General features: G+C 37.6%; 1 protein-coding gene across 3 annotated transcripts in view; it reads left to right on the plus strand.

Annotated features, from left to right (window-relative positions):
• Positions 1-258: 258 nt before the first annotated feature.
• The window catches only part of PAXIP1 (PAX interacting protein 1), a 64,030-nt gene continuing 47,784 nt past the window's right edge, over positions 259-16,504 (plus strand). For 2 of the 3 annotated variants that reach the window (XM_037835746.1, XM_037835748.1), the window contains exons 1-4: positions 259-386; positions 5,131-5,265; positions 10,363-10,406; positions 12,729-12,792. In XM_037835746.1, the coding sequence (XP_037691674.1) occupies positions 306-386; positions 5,131-5,265; positions 10,363-10,406; positions 12,729-12,792 (324 nt within the window). In that variant the 5' untranslated portion in view covers positions 259-305. Of the gene's footprint in view, positions 387-5,130; positions 5,266-10,362; positions 10,407-12,728; positions 12,793-16,504 lie in introns of those variants that run through there. The other variant, XM_037835747.1, reaches the window with a different exon arrangement.

Genomic DNA, 16,504 nt, shown 5'->3' on the forward strand with positions numbered 1-16,504 from the left:
CCCTCCTCGTTGTTTCCCCCTGGGTGTCCGGAGAGGAATGGTGCGTCCCGTAGGGCGCGCGCTGCTCCCGCGCTTTGGCCGTTCAGAGAGGGAGGGGGGAAAGAGGAGGAGGGAGGGGGGACCGGACCCCAATTCGTAAAGACTCCGCCAGGACCGGACTAGCCGGGCCGTTTAGGGGAGAAGAGGGAGCGCGCAGCGCGCCGGCCAAAGTGGGCCTCGCTGGGGGGTGGGGGGTGGGTGGGGTTGGGGTGGGTGCCATCGTGGATTCTTCCGGATCTAGGGAAGCCAGCCGAGCAGCCGGGATCATGTCGGACCAGGAGTTGAAAGTTCCTGAGGAAATGTTCAAAGAGGTCAAATATTACGCGGTGGGAGACATCGATCCCAAGGTACCGCAATCGCTTACTCTTTTCTCCTCTCCCTCCGTCTTTCTCGTACTCCTCGCTTCCCGAGACAGGCGCACACTCTCTGGGCGTATAATATAGGAGCCCCCTCCTTAACACCTCCTCCGCCGCCTTCCCTCCCCCGCCCCCGTCCCCGCCGCAGCCCGCCGAGGTGGCCCGCGCCGGCCTGCCTGCGCGGGCAGGGGCAGGGGGCAGCGGGCAGGGGCGGCTGCGCTCGCGCGGCCCTCGCGCCGGCGCAGGGGGCCCGGGCGGCTGACGGAGGAGGCGCGAGGGCCGGTCTCGCGCCTGCTCCGCGTCCGCCGGTGGCCGGCCGACCGGGCGGGGGCGCGTGGCCACAGCCGGGCTCCAGCGCCGCCAGACTCCGGGCTGGGGCTCGAGCGGGGTGTCTCCGGGTCAAGCCGGCGCCGCGGAGGGGAGGGGGACAGAGGCCGGGGAGGGGGCTTCGTGCGGGGCGGCTTCTGCGGCACGGCCCCTCTTTTGCCCGCCGCCGCCGCCTTCCCCGGCCAGGGTGCCCCCGCGCGCGTGGTCCGCGCGAGCTCGCAGCTCGGGCCTAGGGCCGAGAGGGCTGATTGTCACCGTCCTCTCGGTTTGGCGTCTCGGTGAATAGCGGGTAAGCCCCCTCCACGCCCCGCACGCCGGCGCAGCCCCCGCCTCCGCTCGACCCCTGCTTTCTGCTCGTTTTAGGAGCGGGTTTGGACCGGGAAGACATCCTTCCAGCATGTCCAGCTCCGGGTGTCACAGTTGGTCTGAGAGCATGGACGGGATGACAGGGATAGTGACAGAGAACCCTGACTGATCTAGCTTTCTCAGGGACCCGGGTTTCCAGGCAGCTAAGAGGGAGAAAGTTAGGTATGCTCCTGGTTTGGGCAGCCAGATGATTTTGGACGTCTCGGCCTGTTTAGCTCCGGTAATTTATGCTGGGCTGAGAAGGGCTTGGTTCACCACCAGTGTTTGTCCCTGGGGAAGGGTGGTTGATTTGTACTCCTTTTATTAACTGGGTGAATTGTACAATAAATGTGGAAAATATCCCGATAATGGCATCACATTGAACATTTAATTTTTTTGTAGTTTGGGCTCACGTCAAAGGGTATTGTAGGTTTTCTTAAGGGTGATTCTTATGTTTACTCATCAGAATGTAATAAATGAATCTTTTTATTTTATATTATTTTTATTAGAGAAGTTGTAGGTTTACGGAACAATCATGCGTAAAATACAGGGTTACCATATACCACCCAATTATTAACACCTTGCATTAGTGTGATACATTTGTTATAATTGATGAAAGCATATTTTTTTAATATTGTTCTATTAATTATAGTTCGTGGTTTAACTTAGGGTTCACTGTATTGTGCAGTTTTATTTTTATTTTTTTAATTTTTATTCTAGTAACATACATACAACCTAAAATTTCCTCTTTGAAACACATTCAAGTATATCATTCAGTGCTATTAATTACACTTATAATGTTATGGTACCATCCCCACCATCTATTACCGAGACTTTTTCATCATCCCAAGTAGAAACTCTACATTTTAAGCCTTAACTCTGTATTTCCTATCCTCACTCTGTCCCCTGGTAACCTGTATTCAAGATTCTGACTCACTAAGTTTGCTTATTTTGATTATTTCATATCGTAAGATTGTACAATATTTGTCGTTTTGTCGCTGGCTTATTTCACGCAACATGATGTCTTCAAGGTTCATCCATGTGGTCACATGTATCAGAACTTCATTCCTTTTTATGGCTGAATAACATTCCCTCGTGTGTATATACCATGTTTTGTTTATCTGTTCATCAGTTGATGGACACTTGGGTTGCTTCCATCTTTTGGCGATTGTAACTAGTGCCATTATGAACATTGGTGTGCAAATATGTTCGAGTTCCTGCTTTTAATTCTCTGGGGTGTATACCTAGAAGTGGGATTGGGAAATAAAACTTGGTTGAATATCCTCTTCCTGTTAATCTTCAAAATATTTCTTTTTTAAAAGCGTAACTATACAATTATATTGCCTTGAGTATCACAGCAGTGCTAAACTTGGAGGACAGGAAACCATCAGAATTTAGGCCTCTAAGGCTAGAGATTAATACTTAAAAGAACTTGGATGGTGTAAAAGGAATTGTGATTAATCTTTGCCTTCTAGAGCCTTGTGTGTTGGTAGCTTAGGAACTTAACTCCCGTGATGACCACCAAAGATGGATGCTTTTCCCACTGTAACTTCAGGGTGAATAGACTTATGGTTTTGAATTTAAAGATAGTTGAACAGGTGTTGTACCCGTAGTGATAAAAATGAGTACGTGTAACAGTAGTAGCTTTCTCTAGTATTTCCCTTTCTTCCACTATCTACCATTCTCTTCCATTTTATGATTTTGACTGTTACAAGGGACTTGAGCCAAATGTTACTGAAAACCTGGAACAAGTTGAACTGGAACCATATTTGCTCAACTATGAATCAAGTCTTAGTGCTTAAAAATGTCCTTGGCAAACCACTTTGATCTGAAATAGTATAATTTCTAAAAAAGTTCAGAGCCAGAAATCTGATTCCCTGAAACTTATAAATGTGGATTCAAAAAGTTAACCTGTGTTTCAAACATCTAGCATGTGCCAGGCATTGGACTGTGTATAATATCAAGATGGACAAAACATGGTACCTATTCTTGAGGACCTCACATTGGTGGGGGTGGGAGCACATCTGAACACATAACAATACAAAGTGATGGTACTATAAGAGGACAGATTCTCTGGGGACATAGAAGGCACCACTGAATGTCACTAAGTAGGTGTTATTTCAGTTGGTTCTTAACATAAACAGAAATTAAAAAGAGGATGAAAAGTTACTTTCTTCACATGGAATGTGTTTGCTAAAGGAATGGAGGCATTGACATATTTGGGTTACATCAGGAAGATCAGTATATCTGGAGCAGAGGAAAGAGTAAAAGGAGATGAATCGAGTAAGATACAGGTTCAGCAGTGTGGAGATTGAAAAGAAACTATTGGTTTTGACATCCTCAAAGTCTGTCGAAACTGTGAATAGGTACTTTGAGTAGGGTGTTGGTAGAAGACGCTGGATTGCAGTGAGTTGAGTGAATGGGCAGAGAATTGAAGAGTGAAGATAGAAAAATTAGGCTGTTTCAAGAAATTGTCATTAAAAGGAAACAGAGGAGGGGAGTGCTGAGAAAGAAAGGGCCGTTTGTTTGCGTGTTCATGTATAAAGATGTGAGAGACCTCATTCTGTATTTGCTAAGGGAACGCAGGTGTGGAGGGAGAAAGATTGAAATCTCAAGACTCATAAAAAAAAGGAAATAGAATTGAAAACATAGAAGGGAGGTTACAAAGGATGTAGGAAACTACAGATGCTTGGACGTCAAGGGAAGAAAGTCGAGGTGGTTCCTGTCTAATGGCCAATGTGTTTTCATTTATTAAATAAGTATTTAGCTTCTGCTCTAGTTCATATTAATTGATGTTCAATGAAATATTTTAAAAAGGTTCCCCAATTTGTGGGTAAAATTCACTTTGTGAACAACACCATATCACTTATACACTTGCTGGGCCACTTAGGTTACTTAGCTTCCCTGATACATTTGACTCTATTGACCTTTCGTTGACCCTCACCCATCTTGCCTTCTGTTTACACCATTGTCCCCTGATACTGCATAAGAGCAGTATCTTCCTGTCCCAGTACTATTCTTTATTGCTAGGGTTTAGCCTGCAGATTACTCCCCACTCTGTATACTCGGGGGGAGTGTAGCTAGCTTTAGCTACCATCTATATATATACTGATGAGTCCCCACCAAGTGAAAGCCAAGTCTCTTCCTAGATATTGCATATGGTACCCCAAGAACAGTGTGCTCCAAACTAAAACAGTTTCTTCTTGCTCCCCCCATGCTCAGTTCTTTTAATATATTCCTCCATGAATGACATTACCCCCCCCCCCCAAGATTTCATTCTTGACTTTTCTCTTAGGCTCACACCCCTTCCATTCACTAAGTCTTACCAATTCTTACGTCTTTTTTCTTTCTATCCCCAGTGACATTCCTTTAGTTGTTACCTTCCTATTTCACCTGGATTATCGCAGTTGCTTCTTAACTGGCCTCCTGTCTCCTGTCATAACACCAGCCCAATCTGTTCTTACCACTGACAGTAATCTCTCCGTAACTAAAATCTGATCATGCCACTTCCCTGCTTAAAATCCTTTATTGGCTCTCCAGATACCTCAGAATAAAATACAGACTTTTTTTATAGCATATAAGAAAGACTGTTTATGGTCTGGTCACTATTTACCTGCCCAGTGCCTTGAATACTGGTCTGGCTAACTCCTGCAACTTCATAAAGAATCTGCTCATGTCTCTCTTCTTCCAGAAACTTTCCCTAATTGTGGTACCAGCCATCTCCAAGCCTTTGAGATGCGGTGGCATCATGTGCATTTCCCAGTTTTAGCTCTCACCATGCTGTGTTTTACTTGTCTGTATAGTTTTTCTGTCTGGAGTACAGAGACAATACCTAGTACCTGGCTCACAATAGCTTACATTACTGACTTGTTTAATGAATGAAGTTATGCTGCATTTTACCATCCCCAAATGTTTCATTGGCAAAGTATTCAGAGTAAGAGGCTATTGATTCTGTGTGAATATGGTGTGTTTTTATCAAAAGTTTTCATTGTTCACAATAAGTATTTGTCTAAATCAAGAACAAAATACAGTAGTATCCATTTTAATTTGTTTTTTTCTTTAGGTCATTCAGCTTCTAAAAGCTGGAAAAGCTAAGGAAGTCTCCTACAATGCCCTAGCCTCACACATAATTTCAGAAGATGGGGACAATCCAGAGGTTGGAGAAGCTCGGGAAGTCTTTGATTTACCTGTTGTAAAGGTCAGTCGTAAATAGTTATAATTAATTTTATATATTTTCATCATGTATCTTGATAGCAAATACATTTTTAGAGTTTTAATGTAACTCTTCTCAGGGTCTTTACTGAAGTACTTATTCATGAGGGAAGTTGCCAGATTAATAAAGCCCTTTTGACATCTCAGTAACCTACCTTACCTTAAGGCCCTTTAAATTAAATCAACGTTGTAAGGTTTCTGAGTATTATAAGTAATTCTAGATCATCTTATACAACTGCTCTAGGAGTGATTCCATTGTTTCACTGCCTGGAAGCTCTCCATGCCGAAGAAACATGTCATGGGAAGTAGATCTGTTGTCTTGAATCAACAGGGCATTGGTGAATTTGCTCATAAGAACATATTTGATTCCTAAAATAGGCTAAATCCTATCAAGAGATAACTCTTGGAACAAGATTCCTTTCCATTCTGACTGTGGCACATGGCCCTAATTTTCAGTTAGAATAGCCGAAGGGAGTCTTGTCCCCCATCTACTCTGCTACTTAACTACCCTCTGACAAGTGTCACATTGACCATTTGTAACACTGTCCACCTGGTGGCCATCTGTAATGCTATCCAACTTGACCTTTGGGTAGTTTGTTGTAGAAAGTGGGGACCCCAGCTGGTGGGTTAATCATTGAGCTTTTATTGACCTACTTATTGTGCTGCTTTATTGTGGCCAGTAATTGAGTTGACTGCCATTAAATATTTTAAAAATTTGTTAATTTTGATCCTTCAATTTTCGTTTCTAATTGTCTCTATTATATATTTGTTTCAATATAGTTCTATACCATTATGGATTTTTTTTTTCCTTTAAAAAAATCACTATAAAAGTTGTGGTTCAATAACAATAGAGGTAGGAGTTCAGAAGGATTTGTCATTAAGTCAGGTTGGTGGCAGAGAAGCTGTCTGGCTTCTGGAACCATTGAACCTCACTGATATCCAGGGTCTTAACTCTGCTTTGCAGGCTTAGAAACTTGATTTTTGAAAATAGACCTGAAAGTAGATCTGTCTCAAGAGAAGGTTCTCATAAACCAAACTCTCAAGAGACTAATGTGTAAGTCAGAATGATTTGCAGTGAGAAATGTAATTATCATATTTATGCACTAGAATGCTTGTTTCAGCATAACCAGCTTGTCACTATGTACACAAACTCATTTGTGAAGACTTATTATTAGTAGGTTCTTGGTGAGATAACCTAATGCCACTTTGCAAGGCTGTGAGCTAGGGCATCCTGCCTCGGACCATGTTTCCGTCCCTGGTTTGCTTCCGTTCTTCCTTAGCTATAAGCACTGTCCCTTTCCTACAAGCTTTCTCTCTTTCAGCCAGGAGCTATTGTCTCATCATAGTGACTTAATGCATATCTTGTGTCGTTTCCCAAGTCAGCTTTAAAAGGGCAATCCTATTAACAATGTTTGGGGACTAAGTCATTGTTGCCAGACCACCTCAGCAGTGGTTGGTAAACCTGTTACCCAAAGCCCTCTTTTTGTAATGAATGCTTTATCCTGAAATGAAATTCATATTTAAGATAGCTGATCACATAACTTACTTATATATATACATGTTTATTGATAAGTAATGGAGAAATAAAAGGAAAGTAAATAATAATAAGTATATATTTCAGTGTGTAAGTATTGGGCACAACCACACTAGCAGACATAATAAGATAGTCAAATGCTGCTATATATAAAAACGGTGTCAATGTGACTGCTACAAATGCCAATTGATCTTCATATCCCATAAGTGGAGTTGCCAGTTTTGAGGTGACATTTCAAAATGGTGAACAATCTTTGGTAAAGCTCTGAGCTAAATAACATATTCATCTTTCATTTTATACAATGGTTATATTCCTGAAAAAGTCAATTTATAATAAAGTTATTTACAAATCCCCATTACCCTGCTTCTACGGTTGTCAACATTGTTCCAATCTAGCTTAATACATCCCCATCCCACTTTTCTCTCCCTTTGGATATAATATATATTTTTAAATCTCAGCCACAATATTATTTGATATGTAAATATTTCAGCATTCCAGCCTGCTTATAATTAGTGGCAGCACCTGAATTGTCCAAAGGCCTATAGTGTTATGCTACAGGGTTATGTAATTTTTTAGAGCTGATCCAACAGTTTGTGTTCACTCCAGGATAGTTTTGGTAGACCCTAATGTTCTTGTCTGAACCTAATAGGCTTGTCTTATTTTGGATCCTCATGGTAATAGTTGGTTCTGAATTAGACTAATTCAAGGGTGAGGTCTGGTTTCCTAGGGATGTATCCCTTGGACTTTGCCTTGATGCTAAATTTGACAAATGCTTATTTAAAATAAGGCATTCTTACGCAGGGCTACAGTTTATCCATCATTTATAAAAAATGAGAAATTTTACATATTTGAATTTTCTAGATGTTTAAAACTTGCTTCTTTAGGCACTAAAGTTTTTAAAATAAATTTTTTATAGAAATATTTTTCTTAGTGGCCTTGGGGCATTATTGGAAATGTTAATTAGCCGACTTGTAAAACGTTTTATTTTTATGTATTGTTATTTCCCTTTGTAATAAATAGTGCCTTTTACTCTGCTTTTATAGTTCTTCATTTCTGCATTGTCTTCTTTATTTTTGAATTTTTTTGTTTAACTTTTCATTTTGCAATAACTTAATAGTTATAAAAAAGCCACAAAAATAGCACGAAGAATTTGCGTCTATCCTTCATTCTGATTCCCCAAATATTAATGTCTTATATAACCACAGTGCAGTTGTCAAGAACAAGAAATTAATATTGATACAATGCTGTTATCTAATCTATCCTAATTTTGCCAATTGTCCCTCTAATGTCCTTTTTTTTTTTTTAATTTTAATTTTTTCTAATGTCCTTTTTATTCTGGCCCAGAATACATCTAGGATCACAGACCACATTTAGTATTCATGTCTTACTCTTTAATCTGGAACAGTTCCTCAGTCTTTCTTTTTTTTCCCCAATCATTCTTTTTTTTTTTTTAAGAGAAGTTTTAGCCTTGTGGACAATACTGAGTTCCCATATACCACCACCACCACCCCCTCACCCCACCCGCCACTTCAAACACACAATTTGCCCAATTAACACATTGCATTAGTGTGGTACCTTTGTTACAATTGATGAAACAATATTATTATGATTACGCTATTAGCTGTAGTCCTTGGTTTACATCAGGGTTCATTGTATTGCACAGACCTTGTGTTCCTTTTTTTAACTTTTATTCTGATAACATTTACAACCTAACATTTCCCCTTGTAACCACAGCCAAATATAAAATTCAGTACTGTTAATTATAATGCAGTGCTACCATCACCACCCTCCATTACCAAAACTTTTCTGTCACCCCTGTGTCTTGCTTCTTTCTTTGCATTATTTTATCGACTTATGTAAATTAGGACTTGAAGTTGATTCTACTCTCCTTAGACTTTATGATAGCTAGATTAGCAGTTTTTACGCTGGAATGCCCATACTCCCCCTATCCCCCTTCCCCAGCCCTCCAGAGAAAAGTCTTTCCAAGGTGTGTACTTCATGGATAGTTTTAAGGGGATCATTTCCTTATGTGGTCCTTCCTAAAACTGCATGAAAACATACCTGTGGTTACAATAGCTCACTCCCACTTTACACAAGAAAAGTCATACTATTACCCATTTTAATTGTATTATAGTGCATTGCTCTAGTCTGTGAAAATGCCCCTGGACACACCAAACAAAGGGGTAATTTCAAATACTGTTTTCAGGAAAGCTTTCTGTTAAGGATGAAACTTGCCCCTTGTGGAGATGTTCTGAATTTAGAAGAGTCAATGTCAGTATAGGTTACTGATGCTGCCCAATTCTCTTACATTAAACTGGAATTTTCTGAGATCCATCCAAAAATGTTAAAATATATTGGATAAAATGCATAGACAGAAACAAATGCCTTCTTTCAGATTTGGTGCACTTTATTCAATAAGTTAGTTAAAACCTCTGGTAAAATTATCAAGTTGTCTTGAAATAGTTATCCCAAGTACAGCCAATCTTTATTTTATTTTATACAATGTTTAATAATTCTACCCTCTATTAGCAGACAATAAGCTTATTTAAATTCTTGAGCACCTAAAAATTATGGAGCACTTCATTTTCTGATGTCCTTTTGAGGTGTACATAGGCAAAAATAGTTTGAATTGTTCATTGTTATATCCTCAGTCCCTTGTACTATCTTTGGCACAAAATAGATTCTTCATAAATATTTAATGAATGAATTGATGGATGTGATGAGTAGGTATGTATATATGTTCAGTTGGCTGAGTTTTTGAAAATAAATGGGCATTGCTATATTTTTACATAATCTGTGAAGCAGAGCTATCAGGATAATGATTAGTATAATTTTAAAAATTAAATAGAGAAATATAAGATGAGATATTTTTCAAAAATATAAATTATCTGAAAAGATAAGTGATTAATCTGAGTTTTTATAATTGCTCTGAGTTTTAAAATTCATAAAAAGACTACCAGGCAGTTAGAAATAATTTTTATGGTTTACAAACATTGTATCTGCTTGTGCAGCATCACTGAAAAAAAACTCATGAATTTAGACGTTGAATTCAGGATCTAAGAAGAGGACTTACAAGAGGCTGACTCTATATAATGGATAGAGTGGTATGAGGCAGGACAGGTAGCAATTCCCTTCTCTAGTTTTGAGGATAGAGTTTCCTGCCAGCCTAGAGACTTTAAGCAGTAATAAGTAGCAAACTTGGAATTTAAATGGTTACACAGAGTAATTCTTAAAATAATCTGGTAGATTTTTCACCTTGGGCATTAATAATTAATCTTTCACTATGATATTTCTACTACTTGGATAATCATAATGTAATCTGGATATTTTATAATCAATTATAACAGAGCCTTTTAAGTTTTAGGAGCAGCACTACTCAAATAATGTCACTTTTTTTGTTCCCAGGTTTCAGCACCAAAAAAGAAAAATACATATATAAAATATATATATAGATATAAAATTAAAATATATATATATATATATAAAATAAAGTCATTTTGATTCTGAATTGAACATACTTTTTGATTGAATTAACGTTTTCTTTTTCAGCCTTCTTGGGTGATTTTATCCGTTCAATGTGGAGCTCTTCTGCCGTATCCTTTTTTGTGGAAAGGGAGGAGGGAAAGGATGACACTGGATTTAAGATTGAAGTGATAATTACAGAAAGAAAGATGGACTTATTAGTTAGGGTGGATTGTGTCACCTCCATTCTATATCCCTACTATTTTTCCATCCAGTATCAAATTTTATGTAACTGATCCTTGTTATTATAGTATAAAAAGGGAGGATCAGCTGTAGAAATAGCTCTAGGCTAGGACTATGGAGCCACAAGTTCTAGTTGTTCTGCTACTCAGGAACAGTACTAGTACTCTCACTACTTAAAATGTTAGGCAGTCTGCTTCTCTGGACCTTGGTTTTCTTGTCTCTGAAACATAACTTTTGTCGTATCTAGCTAATCTGTACGTTTTAAAAACTCTAAGTCTATGTGAACCAAGTCATGTATTTTTTGAAGGGTTGATTGAGGAAGAGAGGGCATCAGAGAAATTTTTAGTTTTATAATATGCATTGTTAGTCTTTATAATTACATTGGGTAGAAGGTTTATTAATTCAGTTAACATGTTGAACACCTGCTACGGACTGAGGTATTGAAAATATAGTTTTGAACAAAATGTAATTTCTGTCTTCAGGGAGTTTTCTTACATGAATGTATTCATGCATTCAGCATTTCTCGAGTGTGACTCTGAACCAAGCATTATGCTAGGGGTTAGAAATGAAGCATCCTACTGGTCTTCCATTTACCATTCTAGGCTTGATGGTTCCTATTTCACTGTGAAAGTATGAATCTTTGTTGTCTAGAGATTAACTCTGAGCAACACCCAATTTTGGAAATCACTTCTTTTAAGAGTACTTGATACTATACAGTTAAGATAAAATTTTAGACCTGAGTGAGAGCTTATGTCTTTCATCCTATTTTATTTTGCGGCTATGCCAGGCAGTTCCTTTGAATGCACTTATAACCTATTGAAGTATTGCAAATGGAAGGAATCTTTCTGTAATTAAGTATTTATAGGGAACCTCAAACAGAAAACATCCCTTTAAAAGCAGTTCATAGAGGATGTGCAAAATTTTAGCAATTCCAACTAAAAAATTCTAAAGATTTTTCATCCAGTCAGAAAAGTTGAAAGAAATCAATTCCTTTCTCTCCCTGCCACCCCTTCTTTACAAGAGCAGGTAAAAAATTGTAGGAGTGGGATGGGTATTTTTGAAGATAAGAGGCTGGTTTTTCCTGTTCTGTATCATTATTTCTCCACACAGGAATTCCTTAAGAAGTGTTATTTCCTTGAGATTTTATTTGACTATCCTTAGGAACCAGAAAAGGGAATACTCTGAGATTTGTCTTGGTTAATGTTTCCCCAAGTAGAAAATCCCTGATCTAATTAGTAGGAAGATAGAAACTGATCTTGGAAAATGGGACTGGAATACAGAGTATTACAGTCAAGGAATGTTCAAATCTTTTTAAGGTTTGTCTATAAACTTGCATGGGAGTGTCCAAAATAACAATGGAATTTTCAGTCTGATGTGTTTTTCCTAATTCACATATCTCAATATGTGTATTTTCCTCCTAAAGGAAAAGAGAAATAATACTTTTAACTATTTAAATTCTAGATACTCCAAATTCTTCAAAAAGGTCATTGTGTTTCTTTTGACTAGACTATAAATATAAAGTACAGGCACATAGAGACCATGTCTGCCTTAATTATAGCCATATTCTCAGTATCTGGCATATAGGAAGCTCTTAGTAATCATGTTGAACAGATTTTAGAAATCAGAACTTCAGAATCTGGAATTACATATTCCAACTCTTGATTTAGCAGAGGAAGCTGTAGCTCAGAATTGTTTTGCCCAAGTTGATAAAGTGAGTGGTGATGATAAGACTAGAACCCAAGTTCTTTCATGAAGGATTCATTCTACTATTCAGCAGAAGTTAATCACATTAATGTTTCATCCCAAAATAAACTTAAAATTTCTTATTTGCTTTTAAAATAATTGCTATACACTATATGAGTGTGTGCACATGCATTTGTGTATGCTTATATAGTTAGCTAGCTTTCAGAGATCAAATGTTTTCTCATGAGTATATTATGTTCATTTTATTGATTACATAACTGGAGAGATTGTATTGTAAAATGTACGTTATAGAAACCTCTCAGTTCTTTTTGTGCCTGTCCAGTTCTCTTTATTCCAGTCTGCTCTGTGCTCATCTGTGGTTAACTTGTCTGTCTCTTTCCTTAATGGATTGAGTGGGAGGAAGAGAGAGAGTAGGGGAGTCCAAATTGGAAAATAGGGATATGTCTATTAGCTAAAATTGGTTGCGCTAATCTCATTTCATTGTAATCTTAATAACTATAAAACAGAGTAAATGGTTTTTCTCCAGAGTCATGTCAGATTTTTTTTGGAGTCACTGCCTGCCTTTCTCAGGTAAGCATGCTTATAATTAGTCTTGTGTTATTTACAAACAACAATGCCAAGTTTTTATATGATTGGGCTTATGACCTATTTGCTAACCAGTTTATTAAATGATGACAGGAAAATTCAGACCAAATTATAGACAAAGAATTAATTTTCTTAATAAAGGGCCCACATAGATCAATAGGAAAAAATAATGAAAGACCTTAGCAGATGAGGTAAAGAAATGAACTTACAGTTTATAAAGAATCACAAATAACAGTTAATCATAACAAAGCATTTGATACACTTTAAAATCAAAGACATGAAAATTATTATAGAGTGAGATAAGAATTTTGCTTATCAAATTTGTAACACTGTACTCAATGCTGGTGCAGATGCCTAAGGCAAACACTTCTACTCAATGAGGACTGTAAGTCATTGTAACAGCTTTCTAGAGAAGTTTAGGAGTACCAAGAGCCTGAAAATACTCAGTCTGTTTCCTCTGCAGTTCTTTTCTGTTTAGAAATTTATCCCAAGTTGGTGGAAATAAGGAGAGATTGATGCATGACAATATTTAACACAGTGTTATTTATAAGAGGATAAAATTGAAAACAATCAGCTTATCCATATTTAGAAATGGTCAAGAAAAGTATATGTTCTTACATAATAGTCTAGCCATATAGCAATTTTTGAATTATGTTTTAGGCAGATATTTAAAGACATGGGAAATGTTTTTAGTGGGGGAAAAAAGCAGCACATAAAATAGGTATGTACAGAATTACATCAACCAAATAAAACATATGGGAAATGTCTGAGAAGAGGGACCAAAATGTTAATAGTGTTTAATTTTTGGTAGTCAGATAAGTGAATATTTAATTTTTCTTAATTGTATTCTGTTCCCCAACCCCCCAGTTAAAAATAAAAGTCTCAAACCATAAAAATTACATTAAAAAATCAAGTTGGTGTTTTTAAAACACATTGTGAAGTTACATAGAATAATTGGTTTCAAATTAGTGGTCATTGGACAGGAAAAAACACAATTTAGAGTGCTACCATTTTATTTGAACTCACAGGCATAGTCCCAATCTGTAATTTTGCTATTCTCAAGGAAATGTTTTCGAGATAGTATTTAGTCCCCCATCTCCTCTCTGAAAGCCTTGGAGAAAAAGAAATATCAAGGATTTTAGGTGAGATGAAAAGGGATTTGATTATAGTCTTTTTTTGTTATGCCTTTGTAATAGAGGATTATGGAACCAGGTAATATTAATTTAGAATTGTTAGATTATTGGCCAGACTCAGCTTTTAATACAAATTTATTACCAATCTGAATATGATCCCTTCTTTGCCTAAGCAGTAAGTAAGTTTAACATGATTACTTCCCCTCCTCTACCCCCACTTGTAAATCCTGGAAGTTCGTTAAAATGATTGAATCCTCCTCTCTCTCTCTTTTTCTATGTTAATTTTATAGATATCCTTAAAAAGGCAAAATTGGCACTTTTTTTGACCATAGGAATGAGAATTTGTTGATATTTGTATTTTTCTTTGTTTTTCGTATCTGTTATAATATATATTTACATAATCTTTAAAGTTGGCTAAAGTGAAAATCTTTTAACACTGGGTGCTATGGTTATATGCAAATTTTCTTGCTTTCCTTATACTTCTCTGTATGTTCCAAATTTGCAGCAAAGTTTTAAAAATGAAAACATTATTATTACTTATGCATAAACACAATGGGGTTTTAGCTAAAATGAATTTTGTACTTAATTATATCTTGTATTGATTGGATTTCTGATTTTCAGATAAAGAAGTCCACTTTACAGAGAGGGTTCACATTGAATGAAAAAGGAAGAGTAAGATGGGGCTCACTGAGTTGGGGTGAAGGGAAATCCTGTGGATATTTTTCAGGGAGCTAGGTCACAGTGACATGGCTGTCACATAGGAGACTTGACTGGGGAAATAAATAAGAAAATCGAATGTGAGTATAAGAATGATTATCAGGTTTTCAGTTAGGTAATTAGATAATATTAACTTTGAGTTTAGCATTGGAGAATACTTTTAGTCATGGAGAGAAAAAAACTAATGGTTGTATTTAAACAGAGGTTATAATATATATATATATAAATAATAGATTATTATATAATGCAATACACATAATATGTAACATAATATAATGCATACTATATAATATGCTAAGTCAAGTGGCACAGGTATTAATATCTGGACTCAAAAAAGGAAGACTGTCAATGTGGACTGGAAAGGTTAGGAAAGGCTTGAAAGAGGATTTAAGATTTGGATTGGACCTGAATGAATGGGCAAAACTGGAATAAAAACTGGGATGGAGAATGGGCCTTCCATATAGAGCAAAATTGAAGGAAAAATCAAGAAGGCACAAGTAGCTAAGCATTAAGGGGATGATGTCAGAACTAAAGTTATGTATTTGGTGTAGAGGAAGATAAAGGTTGGGTAGATAGATAGGTAGACAATATGGAAAACCTTGAGACCTTGGTATATGAGTTTGGACTTGATAAAGTAGGCAACAAGATGCTTGTTTGTTGATTTTTCCCCCTTATCTAATTTTGGATTACAAATGTTTACTTAGAAAATTTGGAAAACGCATTTAAAGCAGACAAAATTAAAATCTCCTTTGATCATTGTAGGTAAAATTGGGAGCTGTGAGTATTGACATACTAGGGCAGAGTAGAGATTAAAATTTTCACCAGATGGAAAGTTGCAATCTTTTAGACTTGAAATAAAGAAGATTTGGATTAGGTTTAGCACAGTGTAAACGAAGATTCAAAATGGAAACTAAAAGCAGATGGAAATCAGCAGGTCATGGTGATTTGAGAATGACACAGTGCAAAGAAAGAGAAGCTACTGCTGTGCTCCTCTCAAATACCAGATCCTATAGTAGATGCTTTCAAATTGAAATTATGAGTCAAAGATAATTTCGTTGTTTCAAATTAGGAGCACTGGATAGGGAAATAGAGGGGAACCCGATTTGTGAAGGAAGGTGATGAAGTTGATTTGAAACGTGGAGTTTGGGCTATTGATTAGCTGTGCAAGTAGAAATTTGGAGATACAGCAGCATGAAGGTGCTGATAATTATTGAATTCCTGCAGGGGATGGTAGAACAGCAGATAACTAGGAATAGAGCCTTAGGTAATATGCATAGCTAAGAGATTTGAAAAGAAAAGGACTTTGAAAATAGAAACAGTATTGGAGAAGTAGGATATTATTTTTAGAAGCCAAGGATGAAGTCAGACCAAATCATTTTTATTTTTTTGGCTGGGAAATGCAACATCCCAGGTAAAGTTTTAGAGCATTAATTTGTAGCAGGTAGTTGAATACAGGCCTGTGTATTTCCTTAATCCTGTTCTGTAACCCACTGGTAGAAAGTAAAAGGATGATGGAAAAGTAACACAGGACTGTTTATTGGCTCAGTGACCCTCATGGAGCCTTACTTGTCTAAATAGATCTTAGGTTCCAGGCTGAGAAAACACAGCAGTGGGGGAGAGGATGGAGAGCCCATGGAGAAAAAATGATGGGTGAGGAAGCTGTGGTCAGAGAACATAAATGTCCTGGATTCACAGAGGTGGAGTACTGTCATTTGATTATGCATTCTGGGAAGCTACCCTGCTCGTGACAGACTGAATGGAGGTACTGCTCATCAGCTTTTCAGTTGAGAGTGTAGTGTCTGGGTCTAGATGGACAAAAAAATGAATTTAGCGAGACCTTTGACAGT

The sequence above is a fragment of the Choloepus didactylus genome, chromosome 5 (assembly GCF_015220235.1).
Source record: "Choloepus didactylus isolate mChoDid1 chromosome 5, mChoDid1.pri, whole genome shotgun sequence".
Classification (NCBI taxonomy): domain Eukaryota; kingdom Metazoa; phylum Chordata; class Mammalia; order Pilosa; family Megalonychidae; genus Choloepus; species Choloepus didactylus.